Consider the following 20,765-nt stretch of genomic DNA (forward strand, 5'->3'; position numbering starts at 1 on the left):
CGGGAGTCTTAAGTGACAGTCCAACAATGGTCTGTTTGTACAAACCTTCTGCATGAATCATCTATTAAATACTAAATTTAAAACTTCAGCTTTCTTTATGCTGTCTTCTATTTCTGCACCAAACTGGTCAATGAGTGACTGGATAGAAACCTTTGACCCACTTAGGGATTTCACTTTGGACCAGAATTTCTCTTTTGCTAAGATGTGATGGAAGTTATAGGCTTCTCATCACCCTTTTTATAGAAGCATGAATTATTATTTTTTTTAATTGAAAATGCAACAGTCTCTGCTAAGTGTTGTACTGTTTGCAATTGCCATAAATCCAATTATGGATTGTCTCTTTCCTGATGTCTCGGGCTCCCTCTTTGTGGACGATTTTGCGATCTACTACAGCTCTCAACGGACCAGCCTTCTTGAATGACATCTTCAAGGCTGTCTCGATCGCCTCCACTCTTGGAGCATCAAAACAGGCTTCCGCTTTTCTCCCAGTAAGACCGTTTGTGTTAATTTTTGGCATCGTACGGAGTTTCTTCCACCTTCCTTACGTCTAGGACCTGTCAACCTTCCGTTTTCGGACGTTGCTAAATTCTTGGGTCTTATGTTTGACAGAAAACTGTGCTGGTCCTCCCACGTTTCCTATCTTTCGGCTCACTGTCTGCGATCCCTCAACACCCTCAGTGTCCTGAATGGTACCTCCTGGGGAACGGACCGAGAGGTCCTGCTCTGCCTCTATCGCGCCTTAGTGCGCTCGAAATTGGACTATGGAAGCATAGTTTACTCCTCTGCTCGGCCGGCTATTCTTCGGCGTCTCAACTCTATCCACCACCGTGGATTACGTTTAGTGTCTGGAGCTTTTTATACCAGCCCTGTGGAAAGTCTTTATGCTGAGACTGCTGAACCTCCGCTGTCCAATCGGCGGGCTGTCCTTCTAAGTCGTTATGCTAGCCATTTGTCTTCCATGCCTGCTAATCGGGCCCATGACATTTTTTTCAACGCCTCCTTGGATTTAGGGTATGCAGGCCGCCCTTCCTCCCTACTACCACCAGGAGTCCGCTTCCGTCAACTGCTCCATTCGCTTTCCTAAAACTTTCTTGACAACTTGGGGTACAGCACCGCCTTGGCTCCGTTCCCGCACCTGCCTGCTCCGTGACCTTTGTCAGTTTCCCAAGGATGGTACCCCTTCAATTGTTTATTGTCGGGCATTTTCTGCTCTATGTGCACAAATGAAGGAAGCCACATTTATTTACACTGACGGCTCAAAAACATCGTTTGGTGTAGGGAGTGCCTATATTGTTGGCGACACCCCAAATAGATCTCGGCTTCTTGACCAGTATTCGGTTTATACTGTGGAGCTTTACGCTGTTCTCCAGGCTGTCCAATACATCCGTCGCCATCAGCGGATACAGTATGTTATCTGTTCAGATTCTCTCAGCTCTCTCCTCAGTCTCCAAGCTCTCTACCCTGTCCACCCTCTGGTCCATCAGATTCAGGACTGCCTCCACTTGCTCCACTTGGGGGGCATCTCGGTGGCGTTCCTCTGGATCCCATGACACGTTGGTGTCTGTGGAAATGAGGCGGCCGATCTAGCGGCCAAGGCTGCAGTCCCTCTTCTTCGGCCAGCTATTCGCACGATTCCCGTCGCCGATCTACGGAGTGTTTTATGTCATCGTGTTGTTCTTTTATGGCATGCACATTTGTTGACACTTCCCCATAATAAATTGCAGGACGTGAAAGCTCTTCCATGTGCTTGGACCTCTTCCTCCCGAACGCATCGTCGGGAGGAGGTAATTTTAACTAGACTCCGGATAGGGCACTGTCTTTTTAGCCATCGACATCTTTTAAGCGGCGATCCTCCCTCACTCTGTCCCCATTGCTCTCAGCTGTGGACTGTAAGACACCTTTTACTTGAGTGCCCCTATTTTACTCCGTTACGCGCCTGTCTACAGCTGTCACCTGAAATATCGTCCATTTTAGCAATGACACGCGCTCAGCTGATCGCGTTCTCAAGTTTATTAGTGCCAGTGAGATGACGTCAGTCATTTGAAGCTCTTTTTGGGGACAACCAACCCCTTTCTGTAGTGGTTTTTTAAGCTTTCCACCTGCTTTTAGTTTCTCCAATGTTTTGAGTTTCGTTCCCATTGCTGCTGGTTTCCATTTTCGTTTTAAAACATTTCATAAGTCACAGACCGGGCGCTAATGACCATAGCAGCAGTTTTGCGCCATAAAACCAAAACCAAAACAAAAAAGTCTCTGCTAACTCAGTATTTTCCAGATTTCGTTATTACCCTATGGTGGGTCTTTTCCATCCTTAATCCTTGTACACAGATCGTACTTCTCTTTAAGTTCATCACACTGGATGTAAATGATGTCCATTTATTGTCTAAATGGGATGTTAACAACTGCTTCTCAGCTCTTTCTAGCAAAAATACTCTCCTAGCCCTCTTAACTTCAGTAATCATTATTGCTGTGATACTTCTATACTGATATTGTCAACAAGGTCTAAAATATTTCCATTGGGGCTGTGGAACTAGCTTTCAAGACAGTTTGCAGAAAACGTGTTTAAAATTGCTTAGCACCTGCAACGAATCCATGATGTCCCAGTCTATACTTGGTAGGTTGACTCCAACTCCCCCCAGGGGGCTCACAGTTCGACTCCAACTCCCCCCAGGGGGCTCACAGTTCATTTGTGATTTCATGCGCGGCACACACAGGGCCCTGAGCTATTGCAGCTCTTTCTTCCTTTTAGGGCTGCATTCCCTTCCCTGTGCCCCTGCCTCTCTGTTCTCGCCCCTTCACCTCTCCCTCTCCTTCCCCTCTCTTGGTTGTCCTTGCTTACATCAGTCCAGCTATCCTTCCTTACTGTTGTTGTTCCTCTTGCCTTTCTTTTTCACCTTTCCTCTTTGGTCCACTTTTGGGGTTTGACCTCGCTTTCTAAATTTTCTCTCCGTAGTGTGAGCTTACTGGGGAAGAACACCTTACATGGTGTCTCCAGCCTGTAGCCTTACCGCCTCTTCCATGTTTTCCTTGATGCCATTGTCCTTTAATGCTATGTAGCCAACACGTGTGGTGGGGTTGTTGTGTACTGCCTTGGCTGAGCCCCCGACAACACAGGGATCATACTTCTGATACCTGAGTTGTTGCTTCCCCGCATATGACTAGGAGTGGTTGCTTGTCATTCTGGAGCATCGGAATTCCCAGAAATGGCACTTGCTGTGGCTGGGTGATGCCTCTGGGGAGAGCCTCTGATTGATGTGGGTGGTGTCGGATTGTATGCTTTGCAAATGAAACGCATTAAGCTTCAAAAACCTCACCATTCTTCTATAGCTGGCTCTTTAGTTGGCAATGTACCTTTTAATGCTGTTTCTTATAATCCTGTGGCCTGCACTTTTCTGGCTACACCCCAGGAGGAAGGCCAGGCTCGCCAGCATGGGGTGAAACCCTTTCCCAGCTACCTGATCTGCACCAGGACTGACGGGGCACTTTCACTGCCACCAAGCCATTATTTTTTGTGAAAACAATCAAAGACAAGTTTGAAAAAGATGCGGTCAGGCTCACTGTTGATCAAAACTGCTTCTGCCGCCCAATCTTCATGCAAGTGACCATCTTGGCGATATCCCAGTGTCCATTACTCCTCACCAGTCTTCGATTATGCTTCAGGGAGTCATTTTTCATAGGGACCTCATTCTTCAAACTCTGCAGCTCTCCGCTGTCACTTCCTCTCGATTCTTGAAGTGTTCTGGGGCTCTGAAGTGGTTTACACTGACGGCTTGATGGCTGATGGTAATTTTTTCTACGCCTTTGTCCACAGAGGCCATATTGAACAGCATTCCATGCCCAATGGCTGCAGTGTATTCACTGCAGAGCTGGTGGCCATATCTCGCGCACTCCAGTATATCCGTTCATGCCCCGAGGAATCGTTTCTTCTGTGTACTGACCCCTTGAGCAGCCTACAAGCTATCAACCAGTGCTACCCTCGCCATCCTTCGGTGGCGTCCATCCAGGAGTCCATCTGTGCTCTGGACCGGTCCCGTCGAACAGTGGTGTTTGTGTGGACCCAAGGCAACAAACTTACCGACAGGCTGGCCAAGCACGCTACGCGGATACTGCTTCTGGAGATGGGCGTCTCTGAACCTGACCTGTGTTCTGACTTACGCCGCAGGGTTTTTCGGCATTGGGAGATGGAATGGCATAACAGTACAGACAACAAACTGTGTCATTAAGGAGACTATGGATGTATGGAAGTCTTCCATGTGGGCCCCTCACAGGGAATCAGTTGTCCTCTGCTGGCTACGCATTGGCCATGCTTGGGTGACCCACGGTTACCTCCTGCACTGTGAAGACCCACCTCAGTGTTGGTGCGGCACCTGGTTGACAGTGGTCCATATCCTGGTGCACTGTCCCACTTTGACTGCTGAACGACAAAATCTTGGGTTACCAGACTCATTGCCGCTCATTTTATCTGACAACGCCTCATTGGCTGATTTCGTTTTACGTTTTATTTGTGAGGGTGAGTTTTATCATTTGATCTAAGTTTTAGCACATGTCCTTTGTCCCTGTGTGCCTTCCACTCTAGGGCTTTTAGGGTGGAGGTTTTAATGTGTTGCAGAGTGGCTGGTTTCTCCTTTTTTATTCTCGTGGTCAGCCAGCCATGGTGATCTGCTTTCTTGTTTTTAATCTCTTCTCCCTGTTTCTTGTGCCTCTCTTTGGTTTTCTTGTCCTGTTTTGTTCATTGTAGTGTTTGTTGTCCTTCTGATGTTCTTTTGATTCTTCCTTTCTCCTGTTATTGTGCCATAGATCGTCTTTGTTTTCTTCTTTCCCTTGGGTAATTGTTCTACTGGGAACAAGTGACCGATGACCTCTTAGTTTTGTCCCTTTGCCCCCCTTTTAAACCATCCAACCAACCTGCTCTGTATATGGATGAATTCTGTATCGAGGCTAGTTCCCACCCAGTAGCCTCTGCAGAATGACAACTCCAGGGTACCATTTGGCGTGCTTCTGGACACATTCACATGGTTTTAAATCCCCCCCCCCCCCTTTACATTTCTTTTGCCATACTATGGTCCATTCTGATCCGGAGCTCTACTTTGACACCCAACGCCTGACCGTGGTCCTGCAGTTACATATCTTGGGTCTTTTTTTTTGACAGCAAGTGTATTTGGTTGCCCTTTATCTGCTTTCTGAAGATTGGCTGTTTCTGTAAACTAAGTGTCCTTCACTTCTTTGCCAAAACTTCTTGGGGCACATATTGTTATACTCTTCTCTGCCTGTATCGGGCCTTGCCTGGACTGTGGTTGTCAAGTTTATGGCTCAGTTGCCACCCTGGTGTTCTTTTTGTCTCTTTGTTTGCCTGTTTTTCTTTTGCATTAACTGGACTGTGCTGTTTGTGTTGTTCTTTAGATCGTAAGACCAATGACCTCGACATTGGTCCCCTCATGCCCCCTCCCCACCGCGGGTCGGGGTGGCCGAGTGGTTCTAGGTGCTACAGTCTGGAACCGTGCGACCGCTACGGTCGCAGGTTCGAATCCTGCCTCGGGCATGGATGTGTGTGATGTCCTTAGGTTGGTTAGGTTTAAGTAGTTCTAAGTTCTAGGGGACTGATGACCTTAGAAGGTTAGTCCCATAGTGCTCAGAGCCATTTGAACCATTTTTGAACCCCTCTCCATGCCCACTACCCCCCCATTCCCCCAGTCAACCAACCAACCAACAGACTCCAACAAATAGTGCATGATCTGGGTGTTTCCATGCTACTGAGCATTGATTTTCTTCGAATGATTCTGCAACTGTCATGGTGGAATCAGGTAGCCGGTACAAACATGCGATAATTAATTTGAACCAAGTAGATTAATGGGAGTGTAGGACCAGCAGCCGGGGCACCCTCCTTGACGCCAGACAACCACCTTTGGCATGGATGTGACCTCTCATGACTGACTGGTCTGCCTGCCACTCTTCATGTTTCCATAATTATTTGGCAGCACCTAAAGATTCTATCAATATGTTCTTCAGTTGCGGATAGTTGCCTGACCAGATATTTTGTGTTAATATTTTGAGTCAAAGTGTCTTTACTTTGTTCGTGATCTGATATCCCTGGTGTGTATTGACATAAGCATTCATCATAGGACCTCAAATTACTGCCTAGCCTAAAAAAAAAACCCATGTGCACTCCACAAGTATGCTGCTATCTGAGTAGCTGCTTCCTGTGTGTTGTGCACCCCTGAGATAGCAAGGGAACTCCTACAATTCTCCACCTGATAATGCAGGTTCAGAAATCTTCAGCCATTACTGTCACAGAATCGATCTAAGTCTAAACTCTACTCCAAACCAAAGGACACTGATCAGCTCTGGCTACAATGCTGCAAATTGTGAACTCTGCTTGTATCCCATCAGTGAGGCAAGCAATCTTCACCACTTCCGCCAGTATCCTATACGAACTGAGGATGGCCTCAGAATCCAAGCAACAAGCGTTCTTGGTGCCAACGTTAGCCACAGCTTGCAGACTACTGCACCTTCCACCCGTGATAACTGCAGACAGGCCCTCCTCCACATCTCAGGTTTGGACCATCAGCAGACGTACTGAGTGCATATTGTACTTCTTTCAAGCACTGGACATTTTTTCTTAAAGCTCTTAACATTGGAGTTCCCGATAACTACCAACGCACAACACCCCCCCTTTCCATGTGCCTGCTCAGACATTGCTGACGGAGTGGACACCTGTCCACTCAAAGGGTGAGAGGGTAAGGCCAGACGTCCGGCCTCCACACTGACACTCTACCTTGAGGGACACTAACTCCTTACAACCTGCTACTCATTACCATATATTGATGACTAACTGACTTGCGCATTGTTCAGCGTGAGTTTATAGGAAGCCAGTTAAGCCACTTTAAGGCAGGAAACCAGAGACAAAATCAGAGAGCAGTCGCAAGTGGTAACATTTGTAGTCTCAGCATCTCCACTATATGAAATGTCTTATTCAGACCTTGATCCCCTTCAAGTACCCTTATAGAGTTCTAAAATCTGCATCTATCACAGGTGCTGCGTGACAATTTTTGGCTGCCATCACTGGATTTTGTTTTTCTGCATTTACTCCTAACCACTCAGAAATTGCAGACTGACCTGAACCCTCTTTAAGTTCTCCTATGCTTGCTGTATCCTATGCAAGGGTACATCACCCTGCAGTGAGGGCTGCAGAGCCCGAGGTGTAAACACGCAACATCTAAGGTATTGCATATGGTGTGCCAGATTCTCTGCCACCATTATACTCAAAGGCAACAGTCGGAAGAAGGCTGACAGTCGCTAAAAGTGTCATCAACTGTTTGTGAACTGCAGCCAGCTGCTCCTGCATCTACACACACCGTGCGCTCATCGTAGTACTACCAAATTAAGTATTAAAACTCTTACAGGCCATTGTCTTATTGTTGAACTGGTTGTGCGTTAATAGCAGGAGCAGTGGGAGTCTAGAAACAAAAGCTATTGTTGGTGAAACTAGCTGTCTGGCTGTGGTGTATCACTTCCTTCTGACTCAGATGAGAGGAAGTGATCTCAACTCATCTCCCATGTATGTTTTCATAATACACCACATTTCAATAGCACCTTGAGCTGATTACACTCGTCGTCCAATTATGTATACTATATTATGTGACTGTAGTTTTTGGCATAACCACTTCACATACTTGAAAATGATTCATAACTGAATCAAAACCTGTTATATGGTTAAAATTACAACTTGACAACTGGAGAATTTCAGTTGAAGAAACAACTGAGTTGAAGGTAAACTAAAGGAAAACAAAATCTTTGGAACCAATAGCTGTCAAAAATGGATGTTGAAGCAGGTTTTACAGTACTATAAGAATATGTATATTGAGGAGTTAGGATTATGTACATGATTGGTCATTGCTCGAAATGATCTCTCACAATATGGAGTGAGGGCTGTGAAACTGCAGCCCGTGGGCCGCATGCAGCTAGAACCAAGTATTCGTGCGGCTCACAGTTCTCAGCTGCATTGTATAACAGTAGGCATGTAGCAACTAACAACCAAATCAACAAACCTCAGTGACAAATGAAAATATTTACAGAGGTAACATTTAAGATGTGCTTAATTTTAATTGACGTTGGTGAATTCGGCTTTGAGCTAAGTAAAGTTGGCTGCTTACGTTAGGGGCAGAGGGGAAAGTAGTGCGGTCACTGCCAGGTTAGAGGATCTGAAATGGGGAGATGTTTTATTCTTTGTCTTCCAGTACTGACAACTTATGGATGTGTATTACTTCTACCAACCAGCTACTACAGTGTGAACATCAGTAAATTACATGAATTCGTGCATGCACACAGTAGAGACTGCCATCTTGAAATTAGGTACATATTTGTAGAAGTAGAAAAGTAAGATTGTTCTCATGCAATGCAATGCATAGAACAAAAATCACCGAAACAGTGAATAAACATTTGTGATTGTGCCTCATATTGCACATTTCATTTAGATGTAGGTAATCTTTACTGTCATTAATTGATTAATCATCCTTTCACACACAGCACGACAGCACTTTGTCAGTCAATTACAGTTTCGCAACTTTGAGGTTGTTGAGAGAGGCAGCAGCCTGGGGGGGAAAAAAAAAAAAGAAGAAGAAGAAGAACAGTCTACAAGAAGTCTTCCAAATGTTACCGAAATTTAACAATCAATATTTGGGAGCTGGTGGCTAACTTGCCACACCTGTACTATTGGGGGCTCATAACATACTAATTAATGTAGGTTACCATTTAATAACAATATCAGTACATTACAGCCAAAGGGTGTGCCCCACAATGTTTCTATTGGCTCTTGGGCAAAAAAGTTTGACAACCACTGATATGGTGTATATGAGGTGTTGATTATATGTGATAACACACACAACAGTGCATGCAACCACAACTCAAGCCTGGCTCCATGTCTTTTGTAGGCTTTGTGCTACTAGGTGTGCTATCCAAACATACCTCTTGTACCTCGTGGGCTGCCTCAAAGCTTCAACCTGTCAGGCACACAGTTTTGTCACATACAATATATTAAGGTGGTTGGCTGTGTTATTTGTATTAACCTACTGTTGTAAGATATTAGTCGTATCACATGGTTTGATTTTGTTTTTATGAACACAAGGAGATTTCTTTTGTAGGGTTTGGCAATATAGCAGCATAATCTTGTATATTATTGGCATTATTATAAAAAACCGTGGAAGACAGAAAATGGCCATCATTGGTGGCCATCCTTGGTTCAGTGGGGATTGTAACTGAAGTGTAAAATCTCCAATTAAGTGGTCCTGAAATATGGGTTATTTGAAACATGATTTTAACACTGTGTTATACTTTTAATTTTAGATTGATATAAGATGTCAATCAGCCCCCCTCACATCACCCATGTTCTTTACTTATAAACATTTAAAAATACCTTTTCGTTCCTCCATTTATGTATGTTATAACATGTTGTGGCTTGGAGCTTGTAGATAAATCTAAAGTGTATAATATTACTTGGTCTTTGTTGTATGCATAAATAATGAAAACCATATACTGTGTGTTTACAGTCAATACAACTTGCTATTTTTCTAGATAAGTTAACAAGTTTCATGTCATTATCATCATTACAACTTGTGAATGAATGGGAATCTTTTTAAAGAGAGTCATACTTGAAGCACAAATCTTTTACTTTATATTTTGCTACCAGTTTGTCATAAACAATCCTCCTCTGAGTGATAGAGAAACTTGTTTATTTGTAAATTAATTTTCTGTGTTTACTTGCAGCTGAGAATATAACTCGTAAAGATGTTGTCGACGCATACAAGTTATCTTGTTGTAAGCATGGTGTTCAGCCATTACCTGCCGTTCTAAAGGTTTTGGAGGTATGTCAACATGTATATCTACATCATGCATGAATATGTATAACACACTACTTAGTGGTTTCAAGGTGAATTATTTTCTTTCGGTTCTTCAGCAAAATCATTTTGAAATTGTAAGTATGGGTAGTTGATTCAGAAAACTGAAAATATGTGATCAGCTCTGGAGAACCAACTTTCATATGTTACTAGATTTCCCATTTTTGTGTGGTGTGGCACATTTTAATAATTAATATTAATATATGACTCTTCAAGCTTTCTCGACGGATGTGTTGTAAATAGTCTTCACGGGTTTGCCGCAGAGGGAGTTTGAATAGTGCAAATCACTGTGCATGCACGATTTCCGCGGCTGTGCATTCTTCGCATGCGTGTTCTAAAAATGGGGCGTCGGTGTGCAGATACCGTCTGTCGTACCTAGCCACGAGCAAGGTTGAACAGTCGGACAGTTGCTCCGAGGAAATATTGTGGAATTTGCACAATGTGATATGGCGGCAAACCCGTGAAGACTATTTACAATATTAATATAGCTGCCATCCAATTATGCATCCTCTTAACTGTAATTCTGAATTCTGTTTGTACAACAGTACTTTACTTAATGTGGATTAGGTAAGACATTTTGGTTTTTCATTGTTCTTATTTGGGATTTCTCTGATACTTAAATGATTTGAAGGAATGCAATGGCTTTTTAGAAGTAGAGTTAGTAACCTTTTTTAATAACATAAGACTGTGGCACTGCTGTGAATTGCAAAAATGGTGGTTAGGACATTGATAAGTGATAACTTATTATGATTTATGACTAACCTGCACTAACATTACTGTAATGTTTGTGAAAGAGGTTGTGAAATGGTGACTTTAGTAGGCTGAAAAAAATTTGATTCATAGGATCATATCTGTACTTTCATGAAAATATATCCTTTTTTTAGTAACTGTCAGTGGGAGAATGCTCGAGTAGTAAGCTGCATTCATTACCTGGCCTGGGATGAGATTTCCTTAGAGAAACTGCACTTCAAAAGTATCCCTTGCACTGAAGATAGTAATTAGAACTATCCACTCACATACCTGTAATCAATATCTCTTCAAGCAGTTGAAAATATTAAGAACAGCTTTGCTGTACATTTTGTATGGAATGGAATGTATCCTCAGCAGTCTAGTTTAAGAATAACAGTGATGTTCACAACAAGTATAGTTATAGGAAAAAATAATCTGTGCTAAATACCAAGTAGGCTGACTTGGACTCTGAAATATAATCTATTGTAGAAATAAAATGTCATAAAATTGTTTCTCCATGACACCATCTCTGTTCTGTAAATGAATTTGTGAACATTAGTTATTGCAAGTGACCAGCATCTGTATTTTATGAATAAATGCATGTGATTCGTGTACAATAGTTGTTTCTCATCCGAATGTTTTTCACTACCTCAATTAATAAATATATCGCTGACTGTTATAGCTTTATGAAATATAATTAGGAAATCCCTTTTGATATATGACTTGTATTTGGTATAAAAATATGTTAGTGTGCTGAATTTGGTGCATTTCTTTTCAATATGTACACTGCTACCCATTAAAATTGCAGCTCCGGGAAGGGTAGCAAATAGTGATATTTTTTTTTTTCTTATTGTGCATATCTAATATAGTAGGAAGAATATGTGATTAAATTTTTTGGCACTTTGGGGGTATACAGCATGTGAAATTTAGTAAACAGAGCTACCACCTTTAGTAGCAGTAATTGTTACTGAATTTAGAAGACCAAAATGGGTATGCCAATCCATCCTGCTTCAACCCAGTGCCAGTTTTTGTCATAGTGGATGGTTAGTGGTGGTGTGCAACTGTCTCGGCAACCTATGATCAAATGTATTCAGAGTGTCAACAGATCTGGAAAATGTTCTATCCAGGGTAACAGTTGAACAGAACACCCTCTGCATTGAAGTAGGTCAGGACAGCAAGGACAACATGCAGTCTTGCAATATCATATTGAAAGATATCATCACAAAGACTTCAAAGATAGAGCACAGCCACCGACCTTAAGCATCAGAAACACAATGCCTGCTATCTAAATTATTGGCTGTACGAATCATAGATGATCGTGTTACATACCAAATGACACCCCATACCATCACACCAGGTGCTGGGCTCATACAAAGATGATGAATGCAGTCTGGCAGTGTTGGTTCTTCTTGGAGCCTCCACACACAGATAAGTCCATTGTGATACTGTAACAGAATTGGGACTCATTTGAAGACATAGTGTGGTGCCACTTAATGCGTCCAGTGTTGTTGTCGTTTTTGTTGGTGTTGGGTGCATCACTCCGAGCGCACTTCACACTGCTGCCGTGTCAAAGGAAACTGCAACAGTGGTTGCTGTGGTGATGTCTGTGGTGCTCCAGATGTCACACTGCTTTACCCCAAAGAAACACATTTCCTGACTCGAGGTATGCCATTCAGGAGGGCGACAGTTCAAACCCGCATCCGCACATCCAGATTTCGGTTTCCTGTGATTTCCCTAAATTGCTCCAGGCAAATGCTGGGGTGGTTCCTTTGAAAGGGCAGGGCCGATTTACTTCCCTACCCTGGGCACAATCCAAGCTTGCACTCCACCTCTAATGACCTCGATGTTGGCAGGACATTAAACCCAGTCTTCCTTCCTTCTTTCAAGGCTTGTGAAATGGCTTTACAATCCTGTGCAGCTGAGCGAACAATATGTGGTCATGTGGGGCTGTTTGGTTCCTGCATGACATTTAGTATGGCCCTCCTTTCATATTCACATGGCAGTTGTTGGATTCTGACCAACACGAGCAGCAAATCTTGTAAAAATAAATCGCACTCTTGATAGGTCGTGATCGTGCTGCTGTTTAATTCAGACAAATGCTCATAGATTTTTCTCTTTCTTACATTTGTGTAAGGTTTTAAGCATTTATTGCTTCACTGTATATTTATTCCCTCATGAAGTTTGTTGTCAATAACCCAATATAGTTCAAAATAAACAATTATGTACATAATAGAAAACACTGGAAGAAAAAAGTGAAGTTAATTACTGTGGCACAACAAAATGTTTGGTCACTTGCCCACTGAGTTAAAATGTCTTAACAGATGACAAAGTTAAATTTGAAAGCAAACTGAAAAATTTTCTGCTTGACAATTTTTTCTATTCAGTAGAATAATTTCTATTTGTGTAGGCCCAATATATAAAAAGTTGTGCATAGGAATTACTAATTCACATCCGTTTAATATATGGTCAACATAAAAACATATTTAAGGGGGGTAGGACGTCAAACGGGCCGACTTACAGCAGGAGAGGCACCACAGGACATTTTAATTTCCACTGTCTATACTTTTACAAATAAATTCATAAAAATTTGTCAGCATGACCAAGAAGTATTCAGGATTCACACTGATAGCAGTGGTCGTTGAAAAACATAACAAAAGCAATTTGTTTTACATGTGAAATTCGACCATTTTTTCCGTTACCATTGGCTGCATTAATAGCTTTAGGTACACTTTTCTTCATAAGTAAGAGAGATTCTTCATTGAATTTTCCACAGCATACAAATCATACTTAAAGGAGTACGAAACTCTAGAGTTTATGTAATTTATGAAAAAATGACTGAGCTATTACATTTCAACTTCATGTTTAGAAAAAACTCAAATTTCATAGTTAATTATCCCAATTTCTACCACAATTTTTAATATATTTGGAAGATTCTAGAGTTTTGCATTAAGGAGTTTGTGTTTAATAAGCATACCAAGTTTGATAGTAATAGGATATTTATTTTGGATGCTACATGTACCTAAGTACAGAAAATTGTGTTTTGCGGAAAGTGGCCATTAAAGTTTCTGCTTGTATTTGGCATAGTTTTAGAACTGTCCAGCACCATTAGAAGGTTCTTTTTCATTTCCAGCATCAGTTTCCTTCCTCTTCACATTTCTATAATGCACTCTTCTTGATTTTATGACCTCCGAAAATGATTTATCTGCTTACACTACATGCTCTCTGTCTATCGTATACAAAGCTTTGATACAGTTGACTCCGGGCTTAATTCCCGTTACCTCTAATACGTATTTCCTGCTTTGCACACCGTCATTAAAACATGAAACTGCATCATAAACACCAATAGCAAGTGCATTTCTTCCCACAAAAACAGTTTTTGGCAATCTTTCCCATACACATTGGTTAAAACTTTCATTTGGGTTTTGGGTACCACCATGTAGGCATTTCTTCAGTAAGTTTTCATTTGCAAGGTCCCTGAATATAGGTTTGATGGCTTCCATTACAGCAGTTGGTAGAGAATTCCTATGATGATATTCTTCACCACTAGCAATTGACCTTTGGTAGCCACACCATGATTCACTTCCTTTTGGGCATAAGTTGTGGATAGGGTTATTGTCTGTGGATATTTTGTGGAAGTATAAGGCCCAAACTGCTTGCTTCATATTTTTCAAGTCCCCTGTGTTCCTTCTTATTGCCAAACCATAATATGTCTTTAGTTTGTCAATTCATGCATCCGTCAATCGCCCTCTCCCTTTTATTCTCTTCCCATCAGATAACTTTTTTCCCTGACAAATCAAGTCTAGTGCCAAGTCTTTTCTGTACATGTCCCACACATTCTAACTTCTGCACAATAGTGTCAGCTCCATATGGTGCACACTTTTGAACCTCAAGAAAAGCTTTACTGTCACCATCACCAAGGTACTTCACATAACGCAGGCCACGGGAGGCAACAGATCTGGTAAACAAGCTTAAAACTCCCTGCACTTCCATACCTCCACTTGAGCCTTTATAGTTCATATTACATACTTGATCTGCAATCCCTTTCACACAACTATGACAAAATTTACTCAGCACTTCAACATCTAGTACCTTACCAGTGTCAACAGATGTTGCTGTTACAACACCATTCAATGAAGTGTGCCCTCTTTTTTGCCAGGTACCATCAAAAGCAGCCACTATGTCCCTGTCACCATCATTTTCGACAATAGATTCTTCTGCAGCACTTTTCATTGAAGATTCTGCTACTTCTTTTACAGCCTCAATCAGTAAGCCCTAATACCTCTCAGACTTTGCTGGAGGAGGAGGAAGATTCATCACTGCACAGAGTGTTCTTGCTGCCTTATGTCCCCTACCAATGCAGCGCATGCCATATGCTACCCTCAAATTCACATCATAACCTTTGTTTGCGATTTTAGATGTCATGCAAGACACACCAACATTGCATTTGCTGCACGTCACAGATAACTTCGTAGCAAGGCCTTTCGTGGCACTCTTATCTTCCACCAAAGAAACACACTGGACACCAAAGCAATGCTTGCACATAACATTGTCCAATATTAATTGTGACAGTATGTTAACATCAACGATAATATTACATGAACCTTCGGATTCACAGCCTCCATTTTCATTAGCACCAAAAACAAGTTTCCTTCTAGAAGCATTCGGTGGTGAATTGTTTACTGGCTCTGAGAGGTTGCAGTCTTGAGCCACTGGTGTAACATTTGTTGTAACACCCTTTACTGTGTATCTGTTGCCGTGGTGCCATTGTTTATGGTTGAAGCAATGAATTCTAGGCATCCTGTGCGATAATATGCCACAAACGAACACAAAACAACACAGCAAAATGAAAATTGTGTCGAAGATCACAGCACCACACTGCACGGCTTTCAAAACATAGAACAAACAAAACCAGCAATCAAAACAATGCATTTCAATAGCAGCAGAGAAAGTATTGATATCGATAGTCCTTTGTTTCACGTATGACTATCGTTGGCACAAATATTACATTAGAGTTCTACAGAGTGAAATACACTTAGGTATGACAGAAGAATGCTGTGCAGAGGGGCGTGGCGCTGCACCTTCATACACTTAAGACCAAATTACGTACCTTATAACTCCTCAAATATATATGTTTTATACATAAAATTATTCAGGAAGATGTGCACTGCAAAATAAGCATATTTTTGGAAAATCGATTTTTTTTTTTTTTATGTCCTACCCCCCTTAAGTATGAATGTATAATTTGAATGTACAGTGACTTGTTTCACACCATTATGATTACTCATGCAGACGATCTATGGAACATGAAATTTACCAGCCCTAGGCATAACATCATCTCACAAACAACCAACACTCAGATCAGATTTCTAAATGAGAGATATAATGTGTGTAATCTTTCCTTGTATACAGAATATAGCTGGTATTACTCCAACTGACGTTATGCAATTGCACTGAAACAATAATCATTTGAATGTGGTGTTGCAGTTTTAATGGCCAGCAATGTAGTATTGTAGCTATATGTTTGTGTGTCCATAAAGACTGCCATTCTTAACCTCTAGAGAGTATAGACTGCAGCTTGCTGGCAGTTGAACAATTTAGCCAGATTTTACACTGAGTTTATTTTCAGTGCTTAAACCAACCTTCAGGTTGAGGAAAGAGTACTTTGTTTTGCTACACTGGTTGATGCCTTTGACATAATCTATAATTTAACATGCACATGCAAGCACGTACGCACGTACAAACCTTTGCTGTACTGCTCCTTCACAAAGAACTTTGCCATGTCTGTAAGCTCTTAGTGAAAATTTCCTCTCTTTATATGCAAATAAGGATGAAAAAGCAGCTGAATATTAAATGGAAAGACAAGAATTATGGAAGATTATACTCTTTGAAAAGTTAGTTATTAGATCTTACAAAATTACAAATTCGGTACAATCTCACAACACTCGAAAAGAGAGAGAGAGAGTACAGTGTGTTTGACTTTTGACTTTGCAACGCTGAGTTCAGAGCAGGAAATTAACTTCTACTGTAAAACATCTGATGTAATGGCGAGTTACACCTGTGTGACTGTATGAGACAAATTAACAAGTCTATAAAGGTTTAAGCTGTCTAGCACAGGACCAATGTTCATCAAGTTATCTTCTTATGGAGCAGTATTAGTTCCAGAAACAAAAATATTTTAGAAAGTTGTCATTAATTGACTTAAGTGACCTTCATACATGAGTTTTCTGTTGGCATCATAGTTTTTATGACTTCCTTTGCTCGCTGTGTTGTTCTTAAATGGATGCAGGAGCGAGGAACAGATGCTGTTCATGAACAGAGAATTCACTTTTGTTGTGTGGGGACATGGCAAACAGGTGCTAGGTGAGTTTCTGGAACACCTCAACAGCATCCATCAAATTTACAATGGAAATGGAGGAAAAAGGATGTCTCCCCTTCCTTGATATTGTGATTAAGAGGAAGGCAGATGGTTCACTAGGCCATGCAGTACATAGAAGGAAGACACACACAGACCTATACCTTCATGCAACAGGCTGCCACTATCCAGCACAAAGACAAACAGTATTGACCACCCTGGTACATAGGGCATGCGCCATCTGCGACAAAGACAGCCTACCATCCGAGCTGCAACACCTGAGGGAAGTCTTCCACCAAAATACCTACAGTGAAATGAAGATCAACAGGGTGCTTTAAAAGAAGAAGCAAGCAGTGAGAACCTCAGGAGATGATGATGATGATGATGATGATGAAGAAGAAGAAGAAGAAGAAGAAGAAGAAGAAGAACGACTCGCGTTCCTTCCGTAGTTGGGTCCACTCTTGGCCAAAATTGCACGACTTCTGGGCAAATACAATACCAAAACCATTCTCTGACAACCACCGAAGACGAGGGAGCTCCTAGGTTCTGCCAAAGACACGCTGAACCTTAACACACCTGGAGTATACAGCATACCATGCGAATGCGGAAAACAATACATTGGGCAAACACAGCGCTGGATATCTAAATGCTGCGAAGAACATAGCAGATGTGTGCGACTAGGTCACACAGAAAAATCAGCCATAGCAGAACACAGCATAAATAAAGAATACACCTTCAACTTCGAAAACACGAAGGTACTGTGCCGAGCATCTGGCTTCTGGGACAGCGTTATCAAAGAATCCATAGAAATAAGGATTCACGATCTTCTGGTCAATAGAGATGAGGGATACCAACTCAGCGCAGCATGGAACCCTGCAATAGCGGCAATCTGTTGGGAGTGCGCCCGTCATCGTCGACCGCCATCACCACCACCGCGCGTATGCCGCTGGTCCACCACGGCCAGCCGAGGTCTAGTGGAGGGGGGTGACCGCTTTGTTGCTGTAGATGCAGCGTCAGTTGCTAACAGTAGATTTGAATGTAGAAATATACACAGATACAAAAGATTTATAAATCTTTCACTCTTCAATACAATGTTATTGAGAAGATGCTGATTCCTGGCTGCTATGAAAATCTGTAAATGTTATTCAACTGGCAGGCGCCCAAAATGGGCTCAACCCATGAATGTTCGAACTTAAGTAGACCTGCCACAGGAGCTCTGGAGAGGGGATGCTCACACATCATCAGCAGCATTGTAATCATGCGTCATAGTGCCCTCGTGCCGCAGTGGTGGCAAAGAAAATGTGGCATCCTAACTGGTGGCACGCGTATTTGAAAATGCAGCTGACTAGATAGTGGTCAATACCACACCCCTTCCCGCCCAACTTGGAAGGTACGAGGGCAAGCCTGTGCCGTGGATAGTGGTTGCGTAGCTGGGGCAGAACAGACCAGTCTGCATCCTGACAGTGCATCTTGTGAGCACCAGGGAAAACCAGGTGCAGGTTGCAACCAATGGCACAAGTAGGAACATGGAGGGTACTGCAGAGGGTGCCGGTGACGACCCAATGGTCACAGCATCAATGTTTGTGGGACAGCTGATTTGCGGTGTTAGCGGCAATGGTGTCACAGGTGGGCAGGCAGAGACTTCTATTGGTGAGATAACTGTGGGTGGAGGCACTCACTTGGTAAACTACATAGGAGGCTTTGTTGTGGTGGACGAATGTGGCTGCATCACGGTGGCCAGATGCCGTGCAGTGAAGAAATCTGAAACAGTTTTATCCATGGCAGGATCACTGGATTCATGGAGCTGTAGCTAATGTTGGGGGTGCTGATGCGTGCTAGTGCGGCCACGAATAGTATACTACGCTCTACTAGCTGATCTGAGAACAACACCGGATTCTCATAAATGTGGCTTGTTGTACACTCGATATTGAAGTCTGATGTTTGGGTGAAACTTCATAGTGAAGTCTGAAGCTGAAGCAGGGCTGTAAGGACAAAGCAAATGCAGCAAGATCTGATGATGCTACACATGCAAATGTGTTGCAGAAACTTCAGTAAGTCATCAACACATGAATATGAAGCTCGAAGTTTTGACATTATCATCTTGGACGTTTGAACAAAATGTTTGACCTTGCCGTTAGACCATGGTGAGAATGGTGCTGTCCTGACATGCTGGATTCCATTGTGTTTGCAAAATTGTGCAAATTCCTTGGAAGAAGATGGAGGTCTATTCTCAGAAACAGTTGTTTGTGGTAAACCTCAGAGAAAATATAGAAGCAAGTCCCTTGATAGTGCTTTTGGCATTCATCGAAAGCATTGGAATAAGTAAATGGTATTTACTGTAGGCACCAACGATAATCAGCCAATGTGTTTGCCAGAAGTGGCCAGCAAAGTCGATATGCAGACGTTACCAGGGAGTATCAGAATGTAGCCAGGAGAAAAATTCCTGGTGCAGAGCAGCCTGATTGCCCACGCAAGCACAACACTGTGCAATCACATGTTCTATATGGTTATCTTAACCAAGCTATGCGCAATGTTGGCACACCAGCTGCCTGGTGCAAAATGTTCCCCAATGACTTCTCTGTAGAAGACACTTGCTGTTGCAACAAGGCAGGGGTTAACACTCTGGTCTGTTCATTGGTCATGTGAAGCAGAATCACACCATTCAGAAGAGATAAACTGTTGCAGTGCACAGAGTATCTTCACACCAAGGGATCGGGGATACATTTCTGAGGGTGCGGCCAACCTTTGTGAATGAAACTTTGTAGCGATCATGCTCTGTGGCTTGAGCGATCTGCTGTGAACCAATAGGAAAAGAATCCAGTGCTTGTGAATCAGAAGAATCAATATGTAAACAAGACGCTTCCAATGTGTCAAATACTGCATCTCCGCAGACAGAGAAAAAAGACGATGTGTTGGCATATGCATGTTGCTCCATTGAGCAAGACAGAAGTTCATATTGGTAATTTGACAATAATAGCAACCAACATTGAAGCTTCTGTGCCGTGCGACCGGGAACTTATTTTGACGGATGAAACAGTTCAGTAAGAGGCTTATGGTCTGTGACCAGCAAAAATTTTCTGCCATACAGGTAATGATGAAATTTGGTGATATCATACATTATAGTCAGGGCTTCCTTCTCCAGCTGACTGTAATTAATCTGATCACTGTTCAAAGTTCTGGAAGAAAATGTGATTGGACATTCTGTTTGGCCAATTTTGTGGGACAAAACTGGCCAATGCCATGGGATGAGGTATTGACTGCAAGCACAAATGGTTTCAGTGGATCATAGTGCATAAGGCAAGGTTGGTGAAGCAATGCATTTTTCAGTCTTTGAATAGCTTGGTCACAATCTTTTAGTCTAATGGAACGGAACATTTTTACATCTGAGGCAATTCAGAGGCATGGCAATTTGTGCTGCATGAGGAATGAACTTTATGTAGTAAGTCAATTTTCTGAGAATAGCTCACAGTTAACATAAATATTAGGAGATGGAAATTGCTGCAAATGTTTTGTCAAAGGACTAGCACCATTGGTGTCAATGATATGGTGTAGGTATACAGTCATTGTGTTGAAGAAAGAACATTTCTGCAAGTTACAGTTGAGGCCCACCTCAGTTAAAATTTGGAAAAGATAGTCCAAATTTTGAAGGTGTTGTTCTGGTGTTAGTCTGGACACGATTATGTCACCACTATAATTAAAACAACAAGACACTTTGGATATTACTTTTGTGAGAAGTTTTTGAAACAACGCAGGTGCGGAAGCACTTCTGAAAGATAGGTGTTGGTATTAAAACAAGC

The 20,765-nt window shown here is 42.3% G+C and overlaps 1 protein-coding gene across 1 annotated transcript in view; it reads left to right on the top strand.

Moving 5' to 3' along the window:
• LOC126249478 (protein phosphatase 1 regulatory subunit 37) overlaps window positions 1–20,765 on the top strand; it is a 268,363-nt gene that overhangs the window by 21,226 nt on the left and 226,372 nt on the right. Inside the window, exon 2 of the mRNA XM_049951131.1 lies at window positions 9,757–9,854. Coding sequence (XP_049807088.1) covers window positions 9,757–9,854 — 98 coding nt within the window. The remainder of the gene's footprint in view (window positions 1–9,756; window positions 9,855–20,765) is intronic.

This window comes from Schistocerca nitens, chromosome 3 (assembly GCF_023898315.1).
Source record: "Schistocerca nitens isolate TAMUIC-IGC-003100 chromosome 3, iqSchNite1.1, whole genome shotgun sequence".
Lineage (NCBI taxonomy): Eukaryota > Metazoa > Arthropoda > Insecta > Orthoptera > Acrididae > Schistocerca > Schistocerca nitens.